The sequence below is a fragment of the Coregonus lavaretus genome (assembly GCF_964263955.1).
Source record: "Coregonus lavaretus genome assembly, chromosome: 23".
In the NCBI taxonomy this organism is placed as follows: Eukaryota; Metazoa; Chordata; class Actinopteri; order Salmoniformes; family Salmonidae; genus Coregonus; species Coregonus lavaretus.
The window spans coordinates 23,017,246-23,044,693 of NC_140010.1; the positions used below are offsets into that span (position 1 = coordinate 23,017,246).

General features: G+C 43.9%; 2 protein-coding genes across 2 annotated transcripts in view; one reads left to right on the forward strand and one right to left on the reverse strand.

Moving 5' to 3' along the window:
• The window catches only part of LOC311098936 (beta-1,4-galactosyltransferase 2-like), a gene marked incomplete at both ends in the record, with an annotated part of 124,696 nt that overhangs the window by 9,433 nt on the left and 87,815 nt on the right, over nt 1–27,448 (reverse strand). The window contains one exon of the mRNA XM_084139490.1: nt 1,325–1,429. Within this exon, the coding sequence (XP_083995616.1) occupies nt 1,325–1,429 (105 nt within the window). The remainder of the gene's footprint in view (nt 1–1,324; nt 1,430–27,448) is intronic.
• Nucleotides 4,207–5,578, forward strand: LOC311150745 (serine/threonine-protein phosphatase 4 regulatory subunit 2-B-like; the record flags this gene model as incomplete). The annotated part of the gene is given in 2 exon segments (XM_084188269.1): nt 4,207–5,374; nt 5,377–5,578. Coding segments are annotated over 2 exon segments (1,236 nt in total). The 3' UTR covers nt 5,445–5,578.

The following is a 27,448-nucleotide window of genomic DNA, read 5'->3' on the forward strand; positions in this document are numbered from 1 at the left end:
TGCGTAGAGGTGGATCTGAGAGTCACCAGCAGCAAGAGCGACATCATTGATATACACAGAGAATAGAGTCGGCCCAAGAATTGAACCATGTGGCACCCCCATAGAGACTGCCAGAGGTCCAGACAACAGGCCCTCCGATTTGACACATTGAACTCTATCTGAGAAGTAGTTGGTGAACCAGGCGAGGCAGTCCTTTGAGAAACCAAGGGGGGGCATGGGCAAGTTGCAGCGGAGGGTGCAGAGCTGATGGCCGGGGTAGGGGTAGCCAGGTGGAGAGCATGGCCAGCCATAGCAAAATGCTTGTTGAAATGTTCGATTATCGTAGATTTATCGGTAGTGACAGTGTTTCCTAGCCTCAGTGCAGTGGGCAGCTGGGAGGAGGTGCTCTTATTTTCCATGGACTTTACAGTGTCCCAAAACTTTTTGGAGTTAGTGCTACAGGATGCAAATAGTAGATTGCAACTCCGCCCCCTTTGGCAGTTCTATCTAGACGGAAAATGTTGTTGTTGGGAATGGACATTTCTGAATCTTTGGTGGCCTTCCTAAGTCATGTTGCATTTTTGACAAGATATATATCATAAGGATGTGGTACTGGTGATGTTAAACACTTCTCCAATCGTTGTTAAGATCTGATATTCTGCGCAGCGCAAGACGGGACCTTGGCAAATGTAATAACATCAATCAATCACATTTGTCAAATCCTTTCGGTCTAAATTCCAGCTACACTTAGAAAGGACGTTTAACTACTACAAAAAGCCTGCTTCTGATAAAGAGCTACAAAAGTAAGTCCACTCATGCTATGCAATAAATGTTTTGCAAATTGCAGCTCAGACCTGTAGGGTTCTGGGCTTTGGGAACAATCACAACTAACAGCGCTGCATTTAGCCATGCTGTTATCGATCTGCTCTTTTTAGAGTCATTGATGGGTTGGCTATTCATGCATGAAAGAGCCCTCTTAGCAGTGAATAAACAATGATAATCCATTTCTATGAGGGGTGTTGTGAGGTGTTATTTTCCTGCCAAATCTATGGGATATGAGATGGGGGATTCATCTTAAAGCAGCCTTCAACCATAAGATGGTAGTATAATGTGTGAGACAACCTTGATCAAAAAGCCAACTTTGGTAACTGAGCAATAGCTCCAGAAACTGCACTTTCTGTACCTTCTGTAGTTAGAACGAATGTTGTGTTTAGGGAGGAAAATGTAGCCTGGTCCTAGATCTGTTTGTGCTGTCTTGCCAACTTCTATGTCATTGTTGACAGCACAAACTAATCTGAGGCCAGGCTAGTGTCTAGGGAGGAAAATACAGGAATAAAATGCAAACCTTTGTGGGTTGGGTTCATTGTGCTTGTCTCTTTCGTGTTTGATCATCCTGTAGCGGCCAATCCGTACGTCCGGTCGAACCACCTTCATCCCATTGAGGGTGATCCTACAACAGAGGAGTCATGCTTTAGAAATAATCATTTAGAGTTTGCGTCCCAAATGGCACCCTATTCCCTACATAGTGCACTATGGGCCCTGGTCAAAAAAAGTACACTACATAGGAAATACTGTCGGTTGCCATTTGGGAAGCGACCATGATCACACTTACAGCCATAGAAATATAAGTCATAACTGCTCCAAAACAGCTGTAGCAATGCCAGCCATGACGAGACACTGTAATAGCAATCTCAAGTTAAGCTGTAATGCAACACAAATGGGGTAACGCAAGGCACTGACTGTAGACAACCAATCTGTACAAACTAAAGCCTATCCTAGACCTAGAGGGAGGAAAATAAGAAATTATATATTCATTTACGGAGCGATATGGAACCGTTTGGGTGTTTACAATGTTTGGTCCCCAAGATGGGATGAAATGGTTTTATTTCTCTCTGTAATGCTCTGATTCATGCAAAATCTCCTGTGTTATTGGTGCAGCCAAGCCTGACAGTTTGTATCTGTGGGCCTCGCTCTTACTGACTGACAAACAAACAGCAAAACACATTGCTTCTGCATCCCGCCATCAAAGCCTCATTAGTCCAGATGAGAAGAAAATGCCAAGCAAGTCAAAGAAAACATTTACGAAAACAAATTCAGTAGAACAGATTGAAGAGAATCCAGGCTCTTCCCATTAAGTGTCTCTTAGCGTTCCTGAAGAGACCAGCCTAAGCCGCCATGCTAACTGTCTTGGAAAACAAAGCCATTTGTTTGAGTAAAATGCTGCTTCCAGCTGCTGGATTGCTTGAACAAATCAGGTCATTATAATATCCCCCCTTGGCTCTTTATCCGTTTGAAGCCCCTGGAGAAAAAAATGACCCTCCCTGCATTTGTCATGTGATCATCACGTTGCTTCAGCTGGGTCGCTAAGCTAGCTGGTGCCTCTCGCTGAACCTCCCTCCTTCTCTGGAGTACATGGAGATCAATAACATATACAGTGTCTTTGTGTGTGTGTGTGTGTGCTCACGTGAGTGCCTGTCTGTCTGTGCGTGTATTTGTGTCCGTGTGTGTGTTAGGGTATTTGTGTTGTGTTAGGGTTTGTGTATTTTCTTCCAGTAACACCAGAGAGATGGCTTGGTAATACATAATGCAGAGAGTGGATTCGAAGTAATCCCCTTGTGTATTCATGACCCAGAAACAACCACACTAAGGATTAAGTGAGGGAAATTGAGAGAAAAATTCGTATAGGTTCAAATCAAATGTTATTTGTCACATGCTTCAACAGACATGCGTAGACTAACAGTGAAATGCTAACTTACGGGTCCTTTTTCAACAATGCAGAGTTAAAGATAAAAAATAAAATTAAAATAGAAATAGTGACACAAGGAATAAATACACAGTGAATAACGAATAACAATGAAGAGTAAAAATAACATGGCTATATACAGGGAGTACCAGTACCGAGTTGATGTGCAGGGGTACGAGGTAATTGAGGTAGCTACAGTGCCTTCAGAAAGTATTCCGACCCCTTGACTTTTTCCACATTTTGTTACGTTACAGCCTTAATTCTAAAATTGATTAAATGCATTTTTTTCCTCAGCAATCTACACACAATAATATAATGCCATAATGCCAAAGTGAAAACAGGTTTTTAGAAATACCATATTTACATAAGTATTCAGACCCTTTGCTATGAAACTTGAAATTGAGCTCAGGTGCATCCTGTTTCCATTGATCATCCTTGAGATGTTTCTACAACTTGATTGGAGTCCACCTGTGGTAAATTCAATTGATTGGACATGATTTGGAAAGGCACACACCTGTCTATATAAGATCCCACAGTTGACAGTGCATGTCATAGCAAAAACCAAGCCTTGAGGTCGAAGAAATTGTCCGTAGAGCTCCGAGACAGGATTGTGTCGAGGTACAGATCTGGGGAAGGGTACCAAAAAAATTCTGCTGCATTGAAGGTCCCCAAGAACACAGTGGCCTCCATCATTCTTAAATGGAAGAAGTTTGGAACGACCAAGACACTTCCTAAAGCTGGCCGCCCGGCCAAACTGAGCAATCGTGGGAGAAGGGCCTTGGTCAGGGAGGTGACCAAGAACCCAATGCTCACTCTCACAGAGCTCTAGAGTTCCTCTGTGGAGATTGGAGAACCTTCCAGAAGGACAACCATATTTGTAGCACTCCACCAATCAGGCCTTTATGGTAGAGTGGCCAGACAGAAATCACTTCTCAGTAAAAGGTATATGACAGCCCGCTTGGAGTTTGCCAAAAGGCACCTAAAGACTCTAAGACCATGAGAAACAAGATTCTCTGGTCTGATGAAACCAAGATTGAACTCTTTGGCCTGAATGTCAAGCATCACATCTGGAGGAAACCTGGCACCATCCCTACAGATGTTTTTCAGCGGCAGGGGCTAGTCAGGATCGAGGCAAAGATGAACGGAGCAAAGTACAGAGATATCCTTGATGAAAACATGCTCCAGAGCGCTCAGACCTCAGACTGGGGCGAAGGTTCACCTTCCAACAGGACAATGACCCTAAGCACACAGCCAAGACAACACAGGAGTGGCTTCGGGACAAGTCTCTGAATGTCCTTGAGTGGCCCAGCCAGAGCCCAGACTTGAACCCGATCGAACATCTCTGGAGAGACCTGAAAATAGCTGTGCAGCAACGCTCCCCATCCAACCTGACAGAGCTTGAGAGAATCTGCAGAGAAGAATGGGAGAAACTCCACAAATACAGGTGTGCCAAGCTTGTAGCTTCATACCCAAGAAGACTCAACATGATGGAAATTGACTCACTCCAAGAGGCGCTCAAAGACTTTGACAATAAAGGGAAGAAAGAAGTGGCTCCCCTGCTGGACCAGTTTCTGTGTCATGTTGCGAAGACTGGAGAAACCATTGTTCAGTGGTCCCAGTTTAAAAGCTATTTCCTCTTCAAAATGGAGAAGGTGATGGACGACTTCAAAGCCTCAGCACCCGATCAAAGGGGGGTAGCCAATCCCAATGTGGAGTCCATTCCATTTGAGGACATGAAGGAGAGGATACTGAAGATTGTGAATGGATACAATGGAATTCCATTTACGATCCAGCGTTTGTGTGAGCTGCTTACAGAACCCAAGAGGAATTACACAGGGACAGAGAAATTCCTCAGAGGTGTTGAGAAGAATGTGATGGTGGTCAGCTGTGTGCATCCTACTTCAGAGAAAAACGGATGCAGTGGTGTGAATAGAATGAATGGTGTTATGTTGCCTGGGAACTCATCTGCTTTTACAGAGAGGAAAGTGAATGGCCCAGGGACCCCCAGGCCGCTGAACAGACCAAAGCTCTCTCTAGCGACAAACGGCCTACCGGACAGTACAGAAAACAAAGATCCTACCACAGAGCAGGGACACGACAAACCCTCCAGTGAGGTGTCGGCATCAAGTACCCTGGGGAGCTCTGTGAAGAACAAGCACCATGTGGACGATGAAGAGGAGGATATGGAGGCGGAGCAACACGAGGTGAAGAGGCTCAAGTTCAACAAAGAGGATGAGGAGGATGAAGAGGAGGAGGGGGACACCCTCAGACCCGGCCACACTGACAGTTTGTCGAAAGTGGAAGAGTCCATTGTCCAGGAGGAGGAGGATGACGACAAGAAGAAAAGTGAGGCTCCCAGTACTGCTGGGACTTGTGAAGACCAAGAGCCATCGAGCACACAGTTGGAGCCATCAGCAGACCCCGGGGAGAACGAGCAGGCAGAGAGGGAGGTTCCTTGTGGCTCCCAAGAGGAATGTAATGACATGGACCAGTCAGAACAGCAGGCCCTTGCTGGCGTCCTGGAGAGCCCTGAGGCCCGGGACAGCGATGAGGGCAGTGATCCAGTCAGCAGCAGCAGTAGCGTCAGCAGCAGTAGCAGTGAGGAGAGCAGAGCCAGGGAAGAGAGAGCCCCTGCTCCCTCCAGCAGTACTCCTGAGAGGGCGCCATGGAGAGCGGCAGCCTGGACACGGGGACCTGTGAGGAGCCCATGGAGCAGGACTAGGACCTCAGCATCCATCTGACTATTTAGAACATCTGTCCTCAAGTCCAGCTTGAGTGTCACCGGTGAAGGGGATGCACCATCCTGGTCCCCTAGATACTTTACGCCTTGTCAAAATTTTGGGCACTCCTCAAAATGACCACCTGGTGTGGGCATAAACATTTTATTTTGAATAAAATATTTTAAAACTGGATTTCCTTTTTTCTACACTATTTCTGAGTTTCATTTTAAGGCTTGTGGTCTCTAGAGGTTTTTGTTTCAGCCTTGATCAATCTTTGGAGTTGCAGATGATGTTTGTTGTAGATGTGCTGATAGGACGGGGTGTTCATCTGGCAATTGTTTTCCCTCATCAGTTTAAGCTTTTGGCAGGAAAGGTAAAGCAGGCAGTTTTGTTCCTGTAGCCAGTTTCTCTCTGTGGATTATCACCCCAGCCACACCAGAGTCGAGACAAAGCTATCCCCGCTAATTAACTTCCTCATTATTTATGCCGTCAGTTACTCACTCCAGCAATGAACTAGCTAGAATCATTTCTGTTTCTGACTGAAGCACAAGCCTTAGCATCGGGTGCCGATGACATGGATGTCGATTAAGGCAGCCCCCCCGCACCTCTCTGAGGGGTGGGGTTAAATGCGGAAGACATTTCAGTTGAATGCAGGTAGCGGCAGGGGCAGCAGGTAGCTTAGGGGTTAAGAGCGTTGTGCCAGTAACCGAAAGGTCGCTGGTTCTAATCCCTGAGCCGACTAGGTGAAAAATCTGTTGATGTGCCCTTGAGCAAGGCACTTAACCCTAATAGCTCCTGTAAGTTGCTCTGGATAAGTGCGTCTGCTAAATGACTAAAATGTAAATGACTCAAGGCTGTAACCGCTGCCAAAGGTGCTTCAACAAAGTACTGAGTAAAGGGTCTGAATACTTATGTAAATGTTATTTCAGTTTTTTATTTTCTATAAATTGGCAAACATTTCTAAAAACCTGTTTTTGCTTTGTTATTATGGGGTATTGTGTGTAGATTGATGAGGGAAAAAAACTATTTAATCATATTTAGAATAAGGCTGTAACGTAACAAAATGTGGAAAAAGTCAAGGGGTCTGACTACTTTCCGAATGCACTGTATGTACATATAGGTAGGGTTAAAGTGACTAGGCAACAGGATAGATACAGTAAGACAGTAGCAGCAGTGGGTAGCCATTTGATAGCTATTTAGCAGTCTTGTTTAGCAGTCTTATGGCGTAGGGGTAAAAGCTGTTCAGGGTCCTGTTGGTTCCAGACTTGGTGCACTGGTACCTCTTGCAATGTGGTAGCAGAGAGAACAATCTATGGCTTGGGTGGCTGGTGTATTTGATAATTTTTGGGGCCTTCCTCTGACACCGCCTGGTATAGAGGTCCTGGATGGCAGGGAGCTCGGCCCTAGTGATGTACTGGGCCGTATTCACCAACCTCTGTAGCGCCTTGCAGTTGGGTGCCTTGCAGTTGCCGTACCATGTGATGCAGCGGGTCAAGATGCTTTCAATGGTACAGCTGTAGAACATTTTGAGGATCTGAGGGCCCATACCAAATATTTTCAGCCTCCTGAGGGGGAAGAGGCACTGTCGTGCCCTCTTCACAAGTGTGTGTGTGTGTGTGTGTGTGTGGAGCGGACCATGTTAATTCCTCTCGACCCGCTCCACTATAGCCCCATCAATGTGGACGGGAGCGTGCTGACCGCTCCGTTTCCTGTAGTCCGCGATCAGCTCCTTTGTCTTAATGATGTTGAGGGAGAGGTTGTTATCCTGGCACCACACTGCCAGGTCTCTGACCTCCTCCCTATAGGCTGCCTCATTGTCGTCAGTGATCAGTCTTACCACCGTCGTGTCATCAGCAAACTTGATGATGGTGTTGGAGTTATGCACGGCCATGCAGTCGTGGGTGAACAGGGAGTACAGGAGGGGACAAAGCACACACCCCTGAGGGGTCCCTATGTTGATGGTCAGCGTGGCGGATGTGTTGTTGCCTACCCTCACCACCTGGCGGTGGCACGTCAGGAAGTCCAGGATCCAGTTGCAGAGGGAGGTGTTCAGTCCTAGTGTCCTGAGCTTGGGGATGAGCTTAGAGGGGACTATGGTGTTGAATGCTGAGCTGTAGTCAATGAACAGCATTATTAAGTATTAATTTTGTCCAGTTGGGTGAGGGCAGTGTAGAGTGCAATAGAGATTGCGTCATCTGTGGATCTGTTGGGGTGGTATGCGAATTGGAGTGGCTCCAGAGTGTCTGGGATGATGGTATTGATGTGAGCCATGACCAGCCTTTCAAAGCTTTTAATGGCTATAGATTACATGGTGCAAGTGGTCAATGCCATTCGAGATTCTGCGCATAAGATCTTCAGAGACCTGCGATGACCTATGCATGCTATCTTGAACATGCACGCTTTACATGATTACATCAGAAGACATTTATAGTTACAGTAACCTCAATGTGGCAATGGATGTGTTCCTCATTTCAAGGTTGAATGTTACATTAGTTTGTAAAAACTAATGTAACTAGATAGCTAATACAATAAATAGCTATTTATTGTATTACAAAAGTCATGTTCAATTGTGTTTGGTTGACAACGCAACCAAATATCAACATTTAAAGATGTACAGTGCCGTGAAAAAGTATTTCCTCCTTTCTAATTTTCTCTACTTTTGCATATTTTTGATGCTGAAAGTTATGAGATCTTCAACCAAAACCTAATATTAGATAAAGGGAACCTGAGTTAACAAAGAACACAACAATTACATACTTCTTTCATTTATCTCATAAAAAAAGCATCCCCAAACCATCACACCACCACCACCATGCTTGACCGTTGGTATGAGGTTCTTACTGTGGAATGCAGTGTTTGGTTTTCGCCAGGCATAAATGGGACCCATGTCATCCAAAAAGTTGTACTTTTGACTCATCTGTCCATAGGACATTCTTCCAATAGTCTTGATGATCATCCAGGTGCTTTTTGGCAAACTTGAGTCAACTTTTTGGACGACATGGGTCCCATTATGCCTGGTGAAAACCAAACACTGCATTCCACAGTAAGTACCAAGCAAGCACCAGTTAGCCAGGCCCATATCCCGGCTATCTACCTCTCTGTCTACTGGACGGGAGTAACCAGCTAACTAGCTACTTGCTATTAGCCACCGTTAGCGGTTTTTTTCAACATTGTCCGTGGCCTGCACTACCTACCAGCCAGCTCTAGCCTGGACTATTATCGGCCAGTCTGCACAGCGCGTTATCGACCCAGAACATATCGGATTTTCTGCCGGAATCACTGAATCACTGGACCTTTAACACCGGATCATCGCAACTAGCTAGCTGCAACCGAATGGATGTTGTGGTTGGCTAATCAGCCTTGAGCTAGCCTCGAGTCAGGCCCATCTCCCGGCTATCTACCTCTCTGTCAACCGGACGGGACTTCCTAGTGTCAACACGGAGCCCCGCCGATCCATCACGACTGGTCTGCCGACGTAATCGTCTGTGGTTTCAACAGGCTTCCCGTTGCGACGACCACAAAGATCCATCTGCTAGCACCGGCCCGCTAGAACACGCAATTCAACAGCCGTGCTTCCTGATCGCCTGTGCTGTAGCAAGTTAACAAACAGATCACCGACCATTTCGAATCCCACCGTACCTTCTCCGCTATGCAATCCGGTTTCCGAGCTGGTCATGGGTGCACCTCAGCCACGCTCAAGGTCCTAAACGATATTATAACCGCGATTGATAAAAGACAGTACTGTGCAGCCATCTTCATCGACCTGGCCAAGGCTTTCGACTCTGTCAACCACCGCATTCTTATTGGCAGACTAAATAGCCTTGGTTTCTCAAATGACTGCCTCGCCTGGTTCACCAACTACTTTTCAGATAGAGTTCAATGTATCAAATCGGAGGGCCTGTTGTCTGGACCTATGGCAGTCTCTATGGGGGTGCCACATGGTTCAATTCTCGGGCCGACTCTTTTCTCTGTGTATATCAATGATGTCGCTCTTGCTGCTGGTGTCTCTCAGATCCACCTCTACGCAGACAACACCATTTTGTATACATCTGGCCCTTCTTTGGACACTGTGTTAACACACCTCCAAACGAGCTTCAATGCCATATAACACTCCTTCCGTAGCCTCCAACTGCTCTTAAACACTAGTAAAACTAAATGCATGCTCTTCAATCGAACGCTGCTGGCACCCGCCCACCCGACTAGAATCCCTACTCTCGGCGGGTCTGACCTAGCGTATGTGGACAACTACAAATACCTAGGTGTCTGGTTAGACTGTAAACAATCCTTCCAGACTCACATTAAGCATCTCCAACCCAAAGTTAAATCTAGAATTGGCTTCCTATTTCGCAACAAAGCCTCCTTCACTCATGCTGCCAAACATGCCCTGTTAATTATTTATGCATAGTCACTTTAACTCTACCCGCATGTACATATTACTTCAACTACCTCAACTAGCCGGTGCCCCCGCACATTGACTATGCACCGGTACCCCCCTGTATATATAGCCTCCCTACTGTTATTTTATTTTACTTCTGCTCTTTTTTTCTCAACACTTTTTTGTTTTATTCTACTTTTTTTATTAAAAATAAATGCACTGTTGGTTAAGGACTGTAAGTAAGCATTTCACTGTAATGTCTGTCATCTATAAATCACTGCTAGGCAAATCCCCGCCTTATCTTAGCTCATTGGTCACCATAGCAACACCCACCCGTAGTATTAGCTCCAGCAGGTATATCTCACTGGTCATCCCCAAAGCCAACACCTCCTTTGGCCGCCATTCCTTCCAGTTCTCTGCTGCCAATGACTGGAACGAACTGCAAAAATCTCTGAAGCTGGAGACTCTTATCTCCCTCACTAACTTTAAGCATCAGTTGTCAGAGCACCTTACCGATCACTGCACCTGTACACAGCCCATCTGAAATTAGCCCACCCAACTACCTCATCCCCATATTGTTATTTATTTTGCTCATTTGCACCCCAGTATCTCTATTTGCACATCATCTCTTGCACATCTATCATTCCAGTGTTAATACTAAATTGTAATTATTTTGCACTATGGCCTATTTATTTCCTTACCTCCATAACTTGCTACATCTGCACACACTGTATATTTTCTGTTGTATTTTTGACTTTATGTTTTGTTTACCCCATATGTAACTCTGTGTTGTTGTTTTTTATCGCACTGCTTTGCTTTCTTGGCCAGGTCGCAGTTGTAAATGAGAACTTGTTCTCAACTGGTTTTAAAATAAAATAAAAAATACCAACGGTCAAGCATGGTGGTGGTAGTGTGATGGTTTGGGGATGCTTTGCTGCCTCATGACCTGGACGACATGCCTTAATAGAAGGAACCATGAATTCTGCTCTGTATCAGATAATTCTACAGGAGACTGTCAGGCTATCCGTCTGTGAGCTGAAGCTGAAGCACAGCTGGGTCATGCAGCAAGACAATGATCCAAAACACACAACCAAGTCTACATGAAAATGGCTAAAAAGCAACACATTTGAAGTTTTAGAATGGACCAGACCTAATCCCAATTGAAATGTTGTGGCAGGACTTGAAACGAGCAGTTCATGCTTGAAAACACACAAATGTCGCTGAGTTAAAGCAGTTCTTCATGCAAGAGTGGGCCAAAATTCCTCCACAGTGATGTGAGAGACTGATCAACAACTACAGGAAGCATTTGGTTGCAGTCATTGCAGCTAAAGGTGACACAACCAGTTATTGAGTGTAATGGGGCAATAACGTTTTCACACAGGGGAATTGGGTGTTCCATCACTTTGTTAATAACATAAATGTAAAAACGTTTTTTTGTTGTTGTTTTTTTACTCAGGTTCCCTTTATCTAATATCAGGTTTTGGTTGAAGATCTGATAACATTCAGTATCAAAAATATGCAAAAGTAGAGGAAATCAGAAAGGGGGCAAATACTTTTTCACAGCACTATATCTATCTACTGCTTGGATAGTTCCATCTGAGCCACTGGCTTAATCCCATTCTTTAACCTTTATTTTTGGTTGAGTTGTTAACTTGTCGACAAGTTAATCAGCTATTTATTGTTTTTCAAAAGTGATATCGTATTGTTTGGTTGTCAACGCAACCAAATGTCAACATTTGAAGGAGCTGTGTCTTCTGCTTGGATAGTTACATCTATGCCACTGACTTAGTCTGGCTTTAATTCTAGTTTGTTTACAAATTAATAACTGATATGTTGGATTCACGTCTTCATCTCAACCAAAAATCGAAGTTAAAGAATAGCACTAAATCAAACTTTAAATAAAGTATGATTTCATTTAGTCCTATTCTTTAACTTACATTTTTGGTTGAGACGGAGATGTGAATCCAACTGGAATTAAAGTCGACTAAATCAGTGGCACAGATTTAATTATCCAAGCAGAGGATACATCTCCTTCAAATGTTGATATTTGGTTGCGTTGACAAACAAACACAATTCAATATCACTAAATATCATTACATTTTAAAATCAACCAGAGCTTGAAACCTTAGGCTTGTTGTATTGTCAATTTTTTGTTGAATTCTGGGTTGAATTGAAACAATATTGATTACTTTGCAAATTCTATATAGACCTAAATAGCATATTTTATGATACAGTGGGGGAAAAAAGTATTTAGTCAGCCACCAATTGTGCAAGTTCTCCCACTTAAAAATATGAGAGAAGCCTGTAATTTTCATCATAGGTACACATCAACTATGACAGACAAAATGAGAAGAAAAAAATCCAGAAAATCACATTGTAGGATTTTTAATGAATTTATTTGCAAATTATGGTGGAAAATAAGTATTTGGTCAATAACAAAAGTTTCTCAATACTTTGTTATATACCCTTTGTTGGCAATGACACAGGTCAAACGTTTTCTGTAAGTCTTCACAAGGTTTTCACACACTGTTGCTGGTATTTTGGCCCATTCCTCCATGCAGATCTCCTCTAGAGCAGTGATGTTTTGGGGCTGTCGCTGGGCAACACAGACCTTCCTGGTCCCTTTGCAGAAAAACAGCCCCAAAGCATGATGTTTCCACCCCCATGCTTCACAGTAGGTATGGTGTTCTTTGGATGCAACTCAGCATTCTTTGTCCTCCAAACACGACGAGTTGAGTTTTTACCAAAAAGTTCTATTTTGGTTTCATCTGACCATATGTCATTCTCCCAATCCTCTTCTGGATCATCCAAATGCACTCTAGCAAACTTCAGACGGGCCTGGACATGTACTGGCTTAAGCAAGGGGACACGTCTGGCACTGCAGGATTTGAGTCCCTGGCGGCGTAGTGTGTTACTGATGGTAGGCTTTGTTACTTTGGTCCCAGCTCTCTGCAGGTCATTCACTAGGTCACCCCGTGTGGTTCTGGGATTTTTGCTCACCGTTCTTGTGATCATTTTGACCCCAAGGGGTGAGATCTTGCGTGGAGCCCCAGATCGAGGGAGATTATCAGTGGTCTTGTATGTCTTCCATTTCCTAATAATTGCTCCCACAGTTGATTTCTTCAAACCAAGCTGCTTACCTATTGCAGATTCAGTCTTCCCAGCCTGGTGCAGGTATACAATTTTGTTTCTGGTGTCCTTTGACAGCTCTTTGGTCTTGGCCATAGTGGAGTTTGGAGTGTGACTGTTTGAGGTTGTGGACAGGTGTCTTTTATACTGATAACAAGTTCAAACAGGTGCCATTAATACAGGTAACGAGTGGAGGACAGAGGAGCCTCTTAAAGAAGAAGTTACAGGTCTGTGAGAGCCAGAAATCTTGCTTGTTTGTAGGTGACCAAATACTTATTTTCCACCATAATTTGCAAATAAATTCATTAAAAATCCTACAATGTGATTTTCTGGATTTATTTTCCTCATTTTGTCTGTCATAGTTGACGTGTACCTATGATGAACATTACAGGCCTCTCTCATCTTTTTAAGTGGGAGAACTTGCACAATTGGTGGCTGACTAAATACTTTTTTCCCCCACTGTATATGAGTGATAAAGTATGGTCATATTTCATTTGCTCTGTTAAACCTACCCTTTGGAATGGCTTCGATAGCAACAGTGAATCTATTTAGTTTTTAAGTGGAGCTCTCTCACCAATCATTCGCACGATAGCACATAAGTAATAGTCAGTAAAAAATATCATAGCTAAGCAGAGCTGGGTTTGGTTAAAACCATGGATGGGAGACCAAAGGGTAGCTGTAGATAGATCAGTTCTCCAGTAAGAGTTGCTGCCCAGCCTATTATATATTTTTCTGATAGCGGATATAACGTTGGAGATCTGACGTTGTTTTAAAGGTACAAATTCAACATATTTTATACAAGATTCGTCTATATTGAAATTTGGTTACCACGATGACATAATCCTGTGGTTGAAATTTCACCCACAAAACAACCTGTTTACGTGGATGACTTTTTTCAAATCCAATGTATTTTCTACGTAGATTCCACGTCACAATACATTGACAAATTACATCGAAACAACATTGATTCAACCAGTTTGTGCCCAGTGGGATGGCTCTGGTCAAAAGTAGTGCACTGTGTAGGGAATATGATGCCATTTGGGATGAAGCCTACTGTATGCAACCAGAATAGGTATGTATACCTTGCTCATTTAGGGCTTGGCAGAAGCTACTTAAACTAACTGGCCAACTGGGTCTGTGTCAAATACTGTACACCTACATGATTATCATCCACTTCAGGCCAGTTACAGACCAGCTGTAAACTGAACGATTCAGTGACTTCTTTGGCTTCAAGACATTCTGTAGTGTTAACTGTGGTTTCAAGGTATCAGGTGGAAAAAGCTCCAACCATCTGCAGTGATTTCAAGGAGATAAGAGGGCAGGCAGGGGGATGGGCACAGAGCTCAGTCTCAGCTCTATCTCCCAAATCAATGGTTAGCCTTGGCTGGGTAATCAAGGTGTGAGTTAATCAATACTATGGTAGTTTGCACAGTAAGCTGATGATGTTGGGTCCTTAAGGACCACCATAGAGTTAAATTACAACAGGTGTCTGAACGTACTTTCAAAATAATTTATTTAACTAGATTTTTTCTATCAAAAGAAGGACAATGGACAGACATCAGAAGGAGGTAAGGCATACATCCTTTTTTTTTTTTTTTTTTTTTTTTACAATTTCTTTACTTTAGGAGAAGATGTGAATGTATTGTAAGATGTAGTGTCCGTGACATGAGCTGTACTGTATGAGACATGCATCGACAACATGGGTCTCTGACAGGTTTTCTTTATCATAATTTACTGTTCTGTTTAGTCAAAAGCCATGTGCTGCTGCTGCACCCTTCGACTCATTAGCTTGACTTCTCTCCTCCATGTTTTCACATGCTGCCGTCTCAGCCCAACGAGCACACCAAATTGGCTCAATCGTATTGAACAGCGCTGTGTGCCAAGGATCTGTGGGCGCATTCATTCTGAACCAGATTCCTTGAACTCCATCAAAACTTTTCAAAACTCTCAGAGGGGGCATAATGAAGAGAGAGCATTGAGCGATATAATATAATCCAAAACATTTTTGGTAGAAACTAAAAAAGAGAGGAAAAATAACCTCTGACCTTGCACAACAGATTTTTTTCATATCTGTTTTTCACTCCGCTTTCAGGCACAATGAGATAAGATTTTCTTTGTTGAGAAGCAAGATATCTGTTGTCCAGTGGCGACCTGTCATTCAGGGCAGGTGGGGCAGAGCAAAAAAATTGTTTTTGTATAAAAAATGAGATGCCTGCTTTGCATGTTATTTTGGCATTATTACAGTATCACGTATCAAACAATGTAAAAATATATATAAAAAATTGAGTTAATAAAGCCACATACAAACTTGGTCTCTTTTTTGCTTTCTTGAGTAAGGCAGCTCCAAAATGCAGGTGTTTCAGCCGAGCTCAGTGCTTTCTGTGGTGGTGGGGCAGCCAGCGGAAATTACGGAGCGTAGGGGTTGGTCATGTTCTCTAGTTGCGCCGTGATTGGCTCAGTGTTCTGTCACTCATGGGGACACTACGTCACCTCCAAATCTAAGGGTAGAGCTCGATAATTCAAGCCCCTTGGGGGCTGTCATAGAGTTACATTAGAAGTGCCCATCCAAGAAGGCTCAAGGTCATTGGCCACAAATAAAATGACGTCAAATCACGTTATATCTACAGCAGCTTTGATTGGACTGATCATGTCAACATCATACTTTCAAAATCTTAGCTAGCAAGCTAGCAGTCATCATCATGAATCAAGTCGACAATCTACTGGCAAGTCCTTTTTAATCCTTGTCATATGAAGAGAAATAATGAAGAGAAATTATAGATAAAACGTATCGGTGCTCATCGGCCATTGGACATAAACATTACACAACAAGTTGGAAATAGCAAATTCAACAATGAGTGGTTTGGAAGGAATCAGTGGCTAACTGCAAACATTGCAAAGCAATCACTAGCCTGCTATTCAGTGGAGTGGGTGTGTGGTCCCATGTCTAGGTTTAAGGGTCTCTTTCAAACATTCAACATTGGCCATGGTGTCAATCCAGCAGGACTACTGCCGCGCTCAAAACAACTGGAAACTCAGAACTGGGAAATCTGATTTAATTGAGTTCAAGACAACTGGGAACTCCAAAAAAAACGAGCTCCGACTGGGAAAATACGCTTTGGACGGTCATCCAACTCAGAATTGTAAGTCGGGAACTCTGGCCTCTTTCTAGTGCTCCGACCTGAAGATCACTGACGTCATCATGATTCGACTTTGTTTTCTTCTGAGTTCGCAGTTGTCTTGAAAGCACCATAAATCCAGAGAATGCCAGACTTTGATGACAAAATTTGCCCACGAAGGACCGCCGCGCCACCTTCCTGTTCAAGTGAGCACAGCACAACAAGGTGAGTCCAAAAATGTATTGTATGCTGCTGCATAAATGATTTAATATTCCAGGGAGATATGTATACTGTAGCTAAGAAAGTAATACTAAGTGTATGTTGGGTAGTAAGCTGTTGGTAGCCCATGTGCCTCACCCTCATAATTTGGTCCCTTTTCCCCTCATAACTTACCCTACTGTTCTGACTCTGTGGTGCACATTTAGCCTATATCCTGTTTTAGAGAAATGTCATCATCGAATATTGTAAGAGCTTTCATTGTCTGCTTATATGCCCCCTTTATTTATCCTACAGTTCTGACTTGGTGTACAGGGAGAATACTGTAAGAACGGCCCATGTTCTGAATTCTGTCGCTGTACATTTCAAAAGTGCTGAACAAATAGTTATATTGACTACGTCCGTCCTAGCTCGCTCATTAATGTCTTCATTGAAATTACGGATTGCCTCTTATCCGCTCGTCATCCCCTTATTCCATAGTTTGTACATCTCAATTGTCAGTAGAAACCACATTTGTTTAAGCAAGTCAGCCATATCAGCTATGTTCTTTTAAAAGGCAGTAAATGTGGCTGAATGAACTGTCTCGCTGCCAGACAAGGCTCCACTGATAGCCAGGTGTAGCAGTGGTAAGGTGTAGGGACTGCTGTTGGGCCTCTGCTGTTGGGACAGCTTTATGTAGGCCCTAACAGTGTGTGGGCACCGTTTGTCACCGTTATAGTGCAATTCATGTATTGTTTAGTGTTGTGTTGTGTAGTGTGGTGGGTTTGCTGGCATGTATCTAAAACATTTGTATTTTAGTTTGCCCCACCAAGATTGACATGCTAAAATCGCCACTGCTGTTGTCCTAGATTAAGAAAGCAAAGTATTATTCAGGCTTAGAGAAAGGAGAAGAAACAGAAGTAGGATTACATTGTCAGTTGTGTGTATGTTTGTTGTATGGTTGACATTACTGCAAAATGGTTTCTCTCTCTCAATACATACACATTGCAATGCTTGTCCCTTTGTTGACTTCCTTAGTATTCTAACATTGCCACTGATATCATTCACTCTCAGTGTACCTATTAAATATTACAACAAAAAATGTACAATAAATAATTGTTTTCCTGAGTCAGAGTGGTAATATTGATACAGCTGTCCAGACAGCTAATTTGGCCTTGCGTGCCCTTTTGATTGAATGAATGAAGAATTTCTCCAGCTTTTTTTTCATTTCTCGTAAGTCTTTCTTAAATGCATTAAGACTCTTGGAGTCGAGGGGAATTGGAATCTGCGGCATTACCTCATTTTACTCTGTCAGAACCGAAATGAATGGAGTGCTGCTGAGAAAGAAGCCAGTGGGGAGAGAAGAGGAGATGAGTGCAGTGAAGCTGAAATCGTTCATGTTGGATTGAGTGAGTGCTCTGTCTGTCTTGCTGACTGCGGTGGTTCAATCTCTGCTGCCTGCCTGCCCACTCTCTATCCACTCCCTCCTGTCTCCCTCTAATTAGAAATAGCCACACATGGGCATTCGAGAAATGAGTGTCCTGCCAAAGCTAGCATTTTTCTCCTCTATCTCCCTCCCTCTATTAAAGACAGAACACAGCAGAGTGACACTGTGTACTATGAAATGTAGACTAGATAGTGTCTGGACTGTTGATGTTTGTTACGGAAAGTCCTATGATAGTGAATGTACGGACGGACCACTTATGCCCATGAAATAGGCTATGACTTGGGATTGTATATTTCTCAGTATCAGCCAGGTGTATGTCTAGGCCAGGGAGAGCACTTGCCACCAGACAGACCATGTCTGTCTGTCTGTCTGTCTGTCTGTCTGTCTGTCTGTCTGTCTGTCTGTCTGTCTGTCTGTCTGTCTGTCTGTCTGTCTGTCTGTCTGTCTGTCTGTCTGTCTGTCTGTCTGTCTGTCTGTCTGTCTGTCTGTCTGTCTGTCTGTCTGTCTGTCTGTCTGTCTGTCTCTGTCACCAGAGATAGTCGGAGCTCTGACAGTTTGTCACCTTGTAGTAGAAGTAAATATGTCCCTAACTGTCCCTCCAGGTCTCTGTGTTTCACTGCACAGATGCTGACAGCCAAGGAGTTGCCCATCCAAGACACTGGATGGATCTGCTGCTCTTCAGTTGTACGTACATGCCCAGGAGGGGTGATAGAGACAGAGCTTTTTAAGTTTCCTTCCATTCCGGTTGGTGGTCTCAGGGTGAATAGGCTCTACAGGAAGCAGGGAAAATAGTGTCATCTATCTGTTTCTCCAGTACTGCCAACATCACCTCCAGCTATTTCTGTCTACCCTTCCTTCATTCACTCAATGAAACTGTATAGTGATGACGGAGCTCAGTCTCAGCTCTATCTCCCAATCAATGGTTAGCCTTGCCTGGGTAATCCAGGTGTGAGTTAATCAATATTATGGTAATTAGTAAGATGAGGATATTGGGCCCTTAAGGACCACCATAGAGTTAAATGAAGTGTCTGAATGAACCTCCTGAGTGGCGCAGTGGTCTAAGGCACTGCATCGCAGTGTAACTGTGCCACTAGAGATCCTGGTTTGAATCCAGGCTCTGTCGTAGCTGGCTGCGACCGGGAGACCCATGGGGCGGCGCACAATTGGCCCAGGGTAGGTGAAGGAATGGCCGGCAGGGATGTAGCTCAGTTGGTAGAGCATGGCGTTTGCAACGCCAGGGTTGTGGGTTCGATTCCCACGGGGGGCCAGTATATATATATATATATATATATATATATATATATATATATATATATATATATGTATGCACTCACTAACTGTAAGTCGCTCTGGATAAGAGTGTCGTCTAAATGTACTTTCAAAATAATTTCTTTAACTAGATATTTTCTAACAAAAGAAGGAGAATGGACAGACATCAGGAGGAGGTAACCCCAAGGCAGCCCATTAAAAATGCCGGAAAATAACCACATTTCCCCCTTTAACTGTTTATTTGAGTGGGGGTAAATCAACCCAGGCATTTTTCTGAAGACGTATGATTATTTAAAAAAAGGGGGTCATCATTGTTGGAGAAGTTGGCACCGTCTGTAACATGAGGTATTCCCTCCAAGAAAATCATAAGGGATTTTCCCCAGCAGGTTCTGACAGCATGGCACAGATCCAAAAGCACTACAATAAACGAGGAACTCCCCACAATATTTTGTTATCCTGCTGGCAACCAGTCTCTGAGTGCACTACCGCGCCATAACACTAGTTATGCTATGCTATCACTGAAGTTACAGCAGAGTATAGCCTATGCAGTCTAACCAAGATATGATGTAAATAAATGATAAAATGAAAATATCACAAAATAGACTTTGAGGTCTTAGCATAGAGAGCAGAGTGCATCATGATTCATGAAAACATGTTTTTTGTCTTTACTGCTCTAAGAATAACTGTGGTTGGATTCTTGGTGACTGTCCTCTTGTGAACTACAGTGTGTAACACACTACTCCCCTTAATCACTCTAATCCGAGTTAGCCTCCCTCATTTCTGGAAGATCTGTTGTGCTACATCACAGAGTGTGTGAGGCATCAGCTATTATTACTATGTGGGATTTTGAGCCAGTATGCCAGTGACACATAGTGCACTCCAGGCAGGCGCAGTCCCTGCTTTAGGCTGAATCCACTGAACCTTACTGTCACAAAGGAAGCACTCTCTCTCTTTCTCTACAAGTCATAGGAATCGTTCCGTGTCATTTCACACCCATCATCTCAGATTGTTCTGAAATCGTTTCTGTAGTTAGAAACATGTAACATTAGCATTCATGAAACATTATATTGTTAAAATGTAATTTGATCTCAGAGAATTTAAAGGTGCTACACATATTTTTGTATTTTTGCATTGTAATTTCAGATATATCTGGCACTAATATTGGAATGATAGTGATTCACAGTATTACTTAACCACCAGTGTTGTGATGGGCTGTGATATTTGCCTATTGATTTCTCCCGCCGGAGCGGCATCTGTTGTCAAACTGGGAAAGCTGTTCTGTCTTTGTGGCTGGGTTATCTACATTACATAGTATGGAGAAGCAATACTACAAGCCACAGCTTCATACTACTTGTCAAATATAGAGAACTGATATTGTATACTGGTTGTTGGGGTGGGATTGGCATAGGGTGTGGGGGTTCCGTGGGTGGCTTTTTACATTTTGTTGGGATTCCTTTGTGTCTTACTCTTTGGTAGGAAGAAGTTTGGTCCAAATCGGATGTTGGGTACTATATTTATTGAATATAATCTGAATCCTATCAATTAAAATGGCCAATTTGGGTGCAATCAATTAGCTTAATTTCTCAGAGATCAAATTATATTTAAACAAAATAATGTTTCAGGAATGCTAATCGTATCTGTTACTAACTACAAAAACGATTTCAGAACAATCTGAGATGGTGGGTGTCGAAATCCTCTTTCTTGTGTTTTTTTAGGCTAGCCTACACAGAAGATGTGATTTTAAAGAGGGAAGAGTGCTGTCACTGACATCCCTTCGCTCTGGCACCCATGGAACTCTGATTAACAGACTGTGGGCACGGCCTCAAAGCGCTGAGCAGGGACATGGACTCCCCCGAGCTGGGATTGTGTTTGCAGGCCCCAATTTGGGCTAGGATGCCATGTACTGTAGCAGCTAGACCCAGGGAAAGGAGCCATCTCCACAGGGGCTGTAAGAGAGGGGGAGAGAAAGAGAGACACCAGCAACAGCCCAGGCCCCATCACTCACACATTACCATCTCGCTGGGTGCCTAGGGGAGAGACCTACAGCATCACCCCAGTCACAGCCCAGTCTGGGGCTGTATCTCAAATGGTACCCTATTCCCTATATAGTGCACTACTTTTGACCAGAGCCAAAGGTACACTATATAGGGAATAGAGTGCCATTTGGGACGTAGCCTGAGTCTATTCACTCTGCTGCAAGCTAGCCTAACACCATCACCATCAGTCCCTCTCTGCCTGGCCATGACATCCAGTGTATATTCAAGGGCATTTCAAATTGCTTTATATAAAAGGGCATAAAAAAAAAGTGAGGCCTGAAAATGTTCTGGATTTCAATGAAAGAGAACCTTCATGCTCTTTTTTATATGCTTATTTTGGTGTCTACAACGTTGAATTTAGCTTTTCACGCTCATGTATTGGTACAAGCAGCAGCATGCAGGAGGATAATATCCCAGCGCATCCCACATCATCCACTGAAACAAAAATAGCTCTGTTGAAGGAAACATCTCTGGGGAAATCTTGATGCTTTCATGGATCAAATCTATTGCAGCTACTATCATGCTATTAAAGTTCCCATAGCCCACCAACCACATCCCTCCAATCAAGTGTTCTCTTTAGACGTGAGGGCTCGGGCAGACACACACAAGCTAATGCACATCCTGCCAGCCTCTGTGATGCAATAATCCCCAGAATACTGTCCCACATCCCACGGAATGGGGCCAATCCAAAACGCTCAATTTTATTAACACTTTGGGAACAGAGAGTTGGGTTCGTAGATAGAATGTTGGAAGTCACATACAGTGAGGGAAAAAAGTATTTGATCCCATGCTGATTTTGTACGTTTGCCCATTGACAAAGAAATTATCAGTCTATAATTTTAATGGTAGGTTTATTTGAACAGTGAGAGACAGAATAACAACAAAATAATCCAGAAAAACGCATGTCAAAAATGTTATAAATTTATTTGCATTTTAATGAGGGAAATAAGTATTTGACCCCCTCTCAATCAGAAAGATTTCTGGCTCCCAGGTGTCTTTTATACAGGTAACGAGCTGAGATTAGGAGCACACTCTTAAAGGGAGTCCAGCTAATCTCAGTTTGTTACCTGTATAAAAGACACCTGTCCACAGAAGCAATCAATCAATCAGATTCCAAACTCTCCACCATGGCCAAGACCAAAGAGCTCTCCAAGGATGTCAGGGACAAGATTGTAGACCTACACAAGGCTGGAATGGGCTACAAGACCATCGCCAAGCAGCTTGGTGAGAAGGTGACAACAGCACCAACGATGTTAGGATGAAACAGTCAGAGGTCACCAAGTGCAACATAGCTTCAGCGTGTAAATCAGCTAGAAAGATGTGTCGGCATCGAGTAATTGTCTCTGGCCCCCTCCCAGTTAGGGGAAGTGACGAGCTCTACAGCAGAGTCTCAGCACTTAATCGCTGGTTGAAAACTGTTTTCTGCCCCTCCCAAAAGATAACATTTGTGGATAATTGGCCCTCTTTCTGGGACTCACCCACAAACAGGACCAAGCCTGACCTGCTGAGGAGTGACGGACTCCATCCTAGCTGGAGGGGTGCTCTCCTCTTATCTACCAACATAGATAGGGCTCTAACTCCTCTAGCCCCACAGTGAAATAGGGTGCAGGCCAGGCAGCAGGCTGTTAGCCAACCTGCCAGCTTAGTGGAGTCTGCCAATAGCACAGTCAGTGTAGTCAGCTCAGCCATACCCATTGAGACTGTGTCTGTGCCTCGACCTAGGTTGGGCAAAACTAAACATGGCGGTGTTCACCCTAGCAATCTTATTAGGATAAAGACCTCCTCCATTCCTGCCATTATTGAAAGAGATCGTGATACCTCACATCTCAAAATAGGGTTACTTAATGTTAGATCCCTCACTTCAAAGGCAGTCATAGTCAATGAACTAATCACTGATCATAATCTTGATGTGATTGGCCTGACTGAAACATGGCTTAAGCCTGATGAATTTGCTGTGTTAAATGAGGCCTCACCTCCTGGTTACACTAGTGACCATATTCCCCGTGCATCCCGCAAAGGCGGAGGTGTTGCTAACATTTACGATAGCAAATTTCAATTTACAAAAAAAAAAATGGCGTTTTCATCTTTTGAGCTTCTAGTCATGAAATCTATGCAGCCTACTCAATCACTTTTTATAGCTACTGTTTACAGGCCTCCTGGGCCATATACAGCGTTCCTCTCTGAGTTTCCTGAATTCCTATCAGACCTTGTAGTCATAGCAGATCATATTCTAATTTTTGGTGATTTTAATATTCACATGGAGAAGTCCACAGACCCACTCCAAAAGTCTTTCGGAGCCATTATCGACTCAGTGGGTTTTGTCCAACATGTCTCTGGACCTACTCACTGCCACAGTCATACTCTGGACCTAGTTTTGTCCCATGGAATAAATGTTGTAGATCTTAATGTTTTTCCACAAAATCCTGGACTATCGGACCACCATTTTATTACATTTGCAATCGCAACAAATAATCTGCTCAGACCCCAACCAAGGAGCATCAAAAGTCGTGCTATAAATTCTCAAACAACACAAAAATTCATTGATGCCCTTCCAGACTCCTTCTGCCTACCCAAGGACGTCAGAGGACAAAAATCAGTTAACCACTTAACTGAGGAACTCAATTTAACCTTGCGCAATACCCTAGATGCAGTTGCACCCCTAAAAACGAAAAACATTTGTCATAAGAAACTAGCTCCCTGGTATACAGAAAATACCCGAGCTTTGAAGCAAGCTTCCAGGAAATTGGAACGGAAATGGCGCCACACCAAACTGGAAGTCTTCCGACTAGCTTGGAAAGACAGTACCGTGCAGTACCGAAGAGCCCTCACTGCTGTTCGATCATCCTACTTTTCCAACTTAATCGAGGAAAATAAGAACAATCCAAAATTTATTTTTGATACTGTTGCAAAGCTAACTAAAAAGCAGCATTCCCCAAGAGAGGATGGCTTTCACTTTAGCAGTGATAAATTCATGAACTTCTTTGAGGAAAAGATCATGACCATTAGAAAGCAAATTACGGACTCCTCTTTGAATCTGCGTATTCCTCCAGGGCTTAGCTGTCCTGGATCTGCACAGCTCTGCGAGGGCCTGGGATCGGGAGAGACACTTAAGTGTTTTAGTACTATATCTCTTGACACAATGATGAAAATAATCATGGCCTCTAAACCTTCAAGCTGCATACTGGATCCTATTCCTACTAAACTGCTGAAGGAGCTGCTTCCTGTGCTTGGCCCTCCTATGTTGAACATAATAAACAGCTCTCTATCCACCGGATGTGTACCAAACTCACTAAAAGTGGCAGTGATAAAGCCTCTCTTGAAAAAGCCAAACCTTGACCCGGAAAATATAAAAAACTATCGGCCTATATCGAATCTTCCATTCCTCTCAAAAATTTTAGAAAAAGCTGTTGCGCAGCAACTCACTGCCTTTCTGAAGACAAACAATGTATACGAAATGCTTCAGTCTGGTTTTAGACCCCATCATAGCACTGAGACTGCACTTGTGAAGGTGGTAAATGACCTTTTAATGGCGTCAGACCGAGGCTCTGCATCTGTCCTCGTGCTACTAGACCTTAGTGCTGCCTTTGACACCATCGATCACCACATTCTTTTGGAGAGACTGGAAACCCAAATTGGTCTACACGGACAAGTTCTGGCCTGGTTTAGATCCTACCTGTCGGAAAGATATCAGTTTGTCTCTGTGAATGGTCTGTCCTCCGACAAATCAACTGTACATTTCGGTGTTCCTCAAGGTTCCGTTTTAGGACCACTATTGTTTTCACTATATATTTTACCTCTTGGGGATGTTATTCGAAAACATAATGTTAACTTTCACTGCTATGCGGATGACACACAGCTGTACATTTCAATGAAACATGGTGAAGCCCCAAAATTGCCCTCGCTAGAAGCCTGTGTTTCAGACATAAGGAAGTGGATGGCTGAAAACTTTTTACTTTTAAACTCGGACAAAACAGAGATGCTTGTTCTAGGTCCCAAGAAACAAAGAGATCTTCTGTTAAATCTGACAATTCATCTTGATGGTTGTAAAGTCGTCTCAAATAAAACTGTGAAGGACCTCGGCGTTACTCTTGACCCTGATCTCTCTTTTGACGAACATATCAAGACTGTTTCAAGGACAGCTTTTTTCCATCTACGTAACATTGCAAAAATCAGAAATTTCCTGTCCAAAAATGATGCAGAAAAATTAATCCATGCATTTGTTACTTCTAGGTTAGACTACTGCAATGCTCTATTTTCCGGCTACCCGGATAAAGCACTAAATAAACTTCAGTTAGTGCTAAATACGGCTGCTAGAATCCTGACTAGAACCAAGAAATTTGATCATATTACTCCAGTGCTAGCTTCCCTACACTGGCTTCCTGTTAAGGCAAGGGCTGATTTCAAGGTTTTACTGTTAACCTATAAAGCGTTACATGGGCTTGCTCCTACCTATCTTTCCGAGTTGGTCCTGCCGTACATACCAATACGTACGCTACGGTCACAAGACGCAGGCCTCCTAATTGTCCCTAGAATTTCTAAGCAAACAGCGGGAGGCAGGGCTTTCTCCTATAGATCTCAATTTTTATGGAACAGTCTGCCTACCCATGTGAGAGACGCAGACTCGGTCTCAACCTTTAAGTCTTTACTGAAGACTTATCTCTTCAGTAGGTCATATGATTGAGTGTAGTCTGGCCCAGGAGTGTGAAGGTGAACGGAAAGGCTGGAGCAACGAACAGCCCTTGCTGTCTCTGCCAGGCCGGTTCCCCTCTCCACTGGGGTTCTCTGCCTCTAACCCTGTTGCAGGGGCTGAGTCACTGGCCTGCTGGTGCTCTTTCATGCCGTCCCTGGGAGGGGTGCGTCACTTGAGTGGGTTGAGTTACTGACGTGATCTTCCTGTCTGGGTTGGCGCCCCCCCCTTGGTTTGTGCTGTGGTGGAGACCTCTGTGGGCTATACTCGGCCTTGTCTCAGGATTGTAAGTTGGTGGTTGGGGATATCCCTCTAGTGGTGCGGGGGCTGTGCTTTGGCGGAGTGGGTGGGGTTATATCCTTCCTGTTTGGCCCTGTCCGGGGGTTTCTTCGGATGGGGCCACAGTGTCTCCGGACCGCTCCTGTCTCAGCCTCCAGTATTTATGCTGCAGTAGTTTATGTGTCGGGGGGCTGGGGTTAGTTGGTTATACCTGGAGTACTTCTCCTGTCTTATCCAGTGTCCTGTGTGAATTTAAGTATGCTCTCTCTAATTCTCTCGTTCTCTCTTTCTCTCTGAGAACCTGAGCCCTAGGACCATACGTCAGGACTACCGGGCATGATGACACCTTGCTGTCCCCAGTCCGCCTGGCCTTGCTGCTATTCCAGTTTCAACTGTTCTGCCTGCGGCTACGAAACCCCTACCTGTCCCAGACCTGCTGTTTTCAACTCTTAATGATCGGCTATGAAAAGCCAACTGAGAGACCTGAGCCCTAGGACCATACGTCGGGACTACCGGCCGTGGTGACTCCTTGCTGTCCCCAGTCCGCCTGGCCTTGCTGCTATTCCAGTTTCAACTGTTCTGCCTGCGGTTATGGAACCCCTACCTGTCCCAGACCTGCTGTTTTCAACTCTTAATGATCGGCTATGAAAAGCCAACTGAGATTTATTCCTGATTATTATTTGACCATGCTTGTCACTTATGAACATTTTTGAACATCTTGGCATGGTTCTGTTATAATCTCCACCCGGCACAGCCAGAAGAGGACTGGCCACCCCTCATAGCCTGGTTCCTCTCTAGGTTTCTTCCTAGGTTTTCGCCTTTCTAGGGAGTTTTTCCTAGCCACCGTGCTTCTACACCTGCATTACTAGCTGTTTGGGGTTTTAGGCTGGGTTTCTGTACAGCACTTCGAGATATTAGCTGATGTAAGAAGGGCTATATAAAATAAAATTGATTGATTGATTGGTGCGATTATTCGCAAATGGAAGAAACACAAAATTACTGTCAATCTCCCTTAGCCTGGGGCTCCATGCAAGATCTTACCTCGTGGAGTTGCAATGATCATGAGAACAGTGAGGAATCAGCCCAGAACTACACGGGAGGATCTTGTCAATGATCTCAAGGCAGCTGGGACCATAGTCACCAAGAAAACAATTGGTAACACACTACGCCGTGAAGGACTGAAATCCTGCAGTGCTCGCAAGGTCCCCCTGCTCAAGAAAGCACATATACATGCACGTCTGAAGTTTGCCAATGAACATCTGAATGATTCAGAGGAGAACTGGGTGAAAGTGTTGTGGTCAGATGAGTCCAAAATCGAGCTCTTTGGCATCAACTCAACTCGCCGTGTTTGGAGGAGGAGGAATGCTGCCTATGACCCCAAGAACACCATCCCCACCATCAAACATGGAGGTGGAAACATTATGCTTTGGGGGTGTTTTTCTGCTAAGGGGACAGGACAACTTCAACACATCA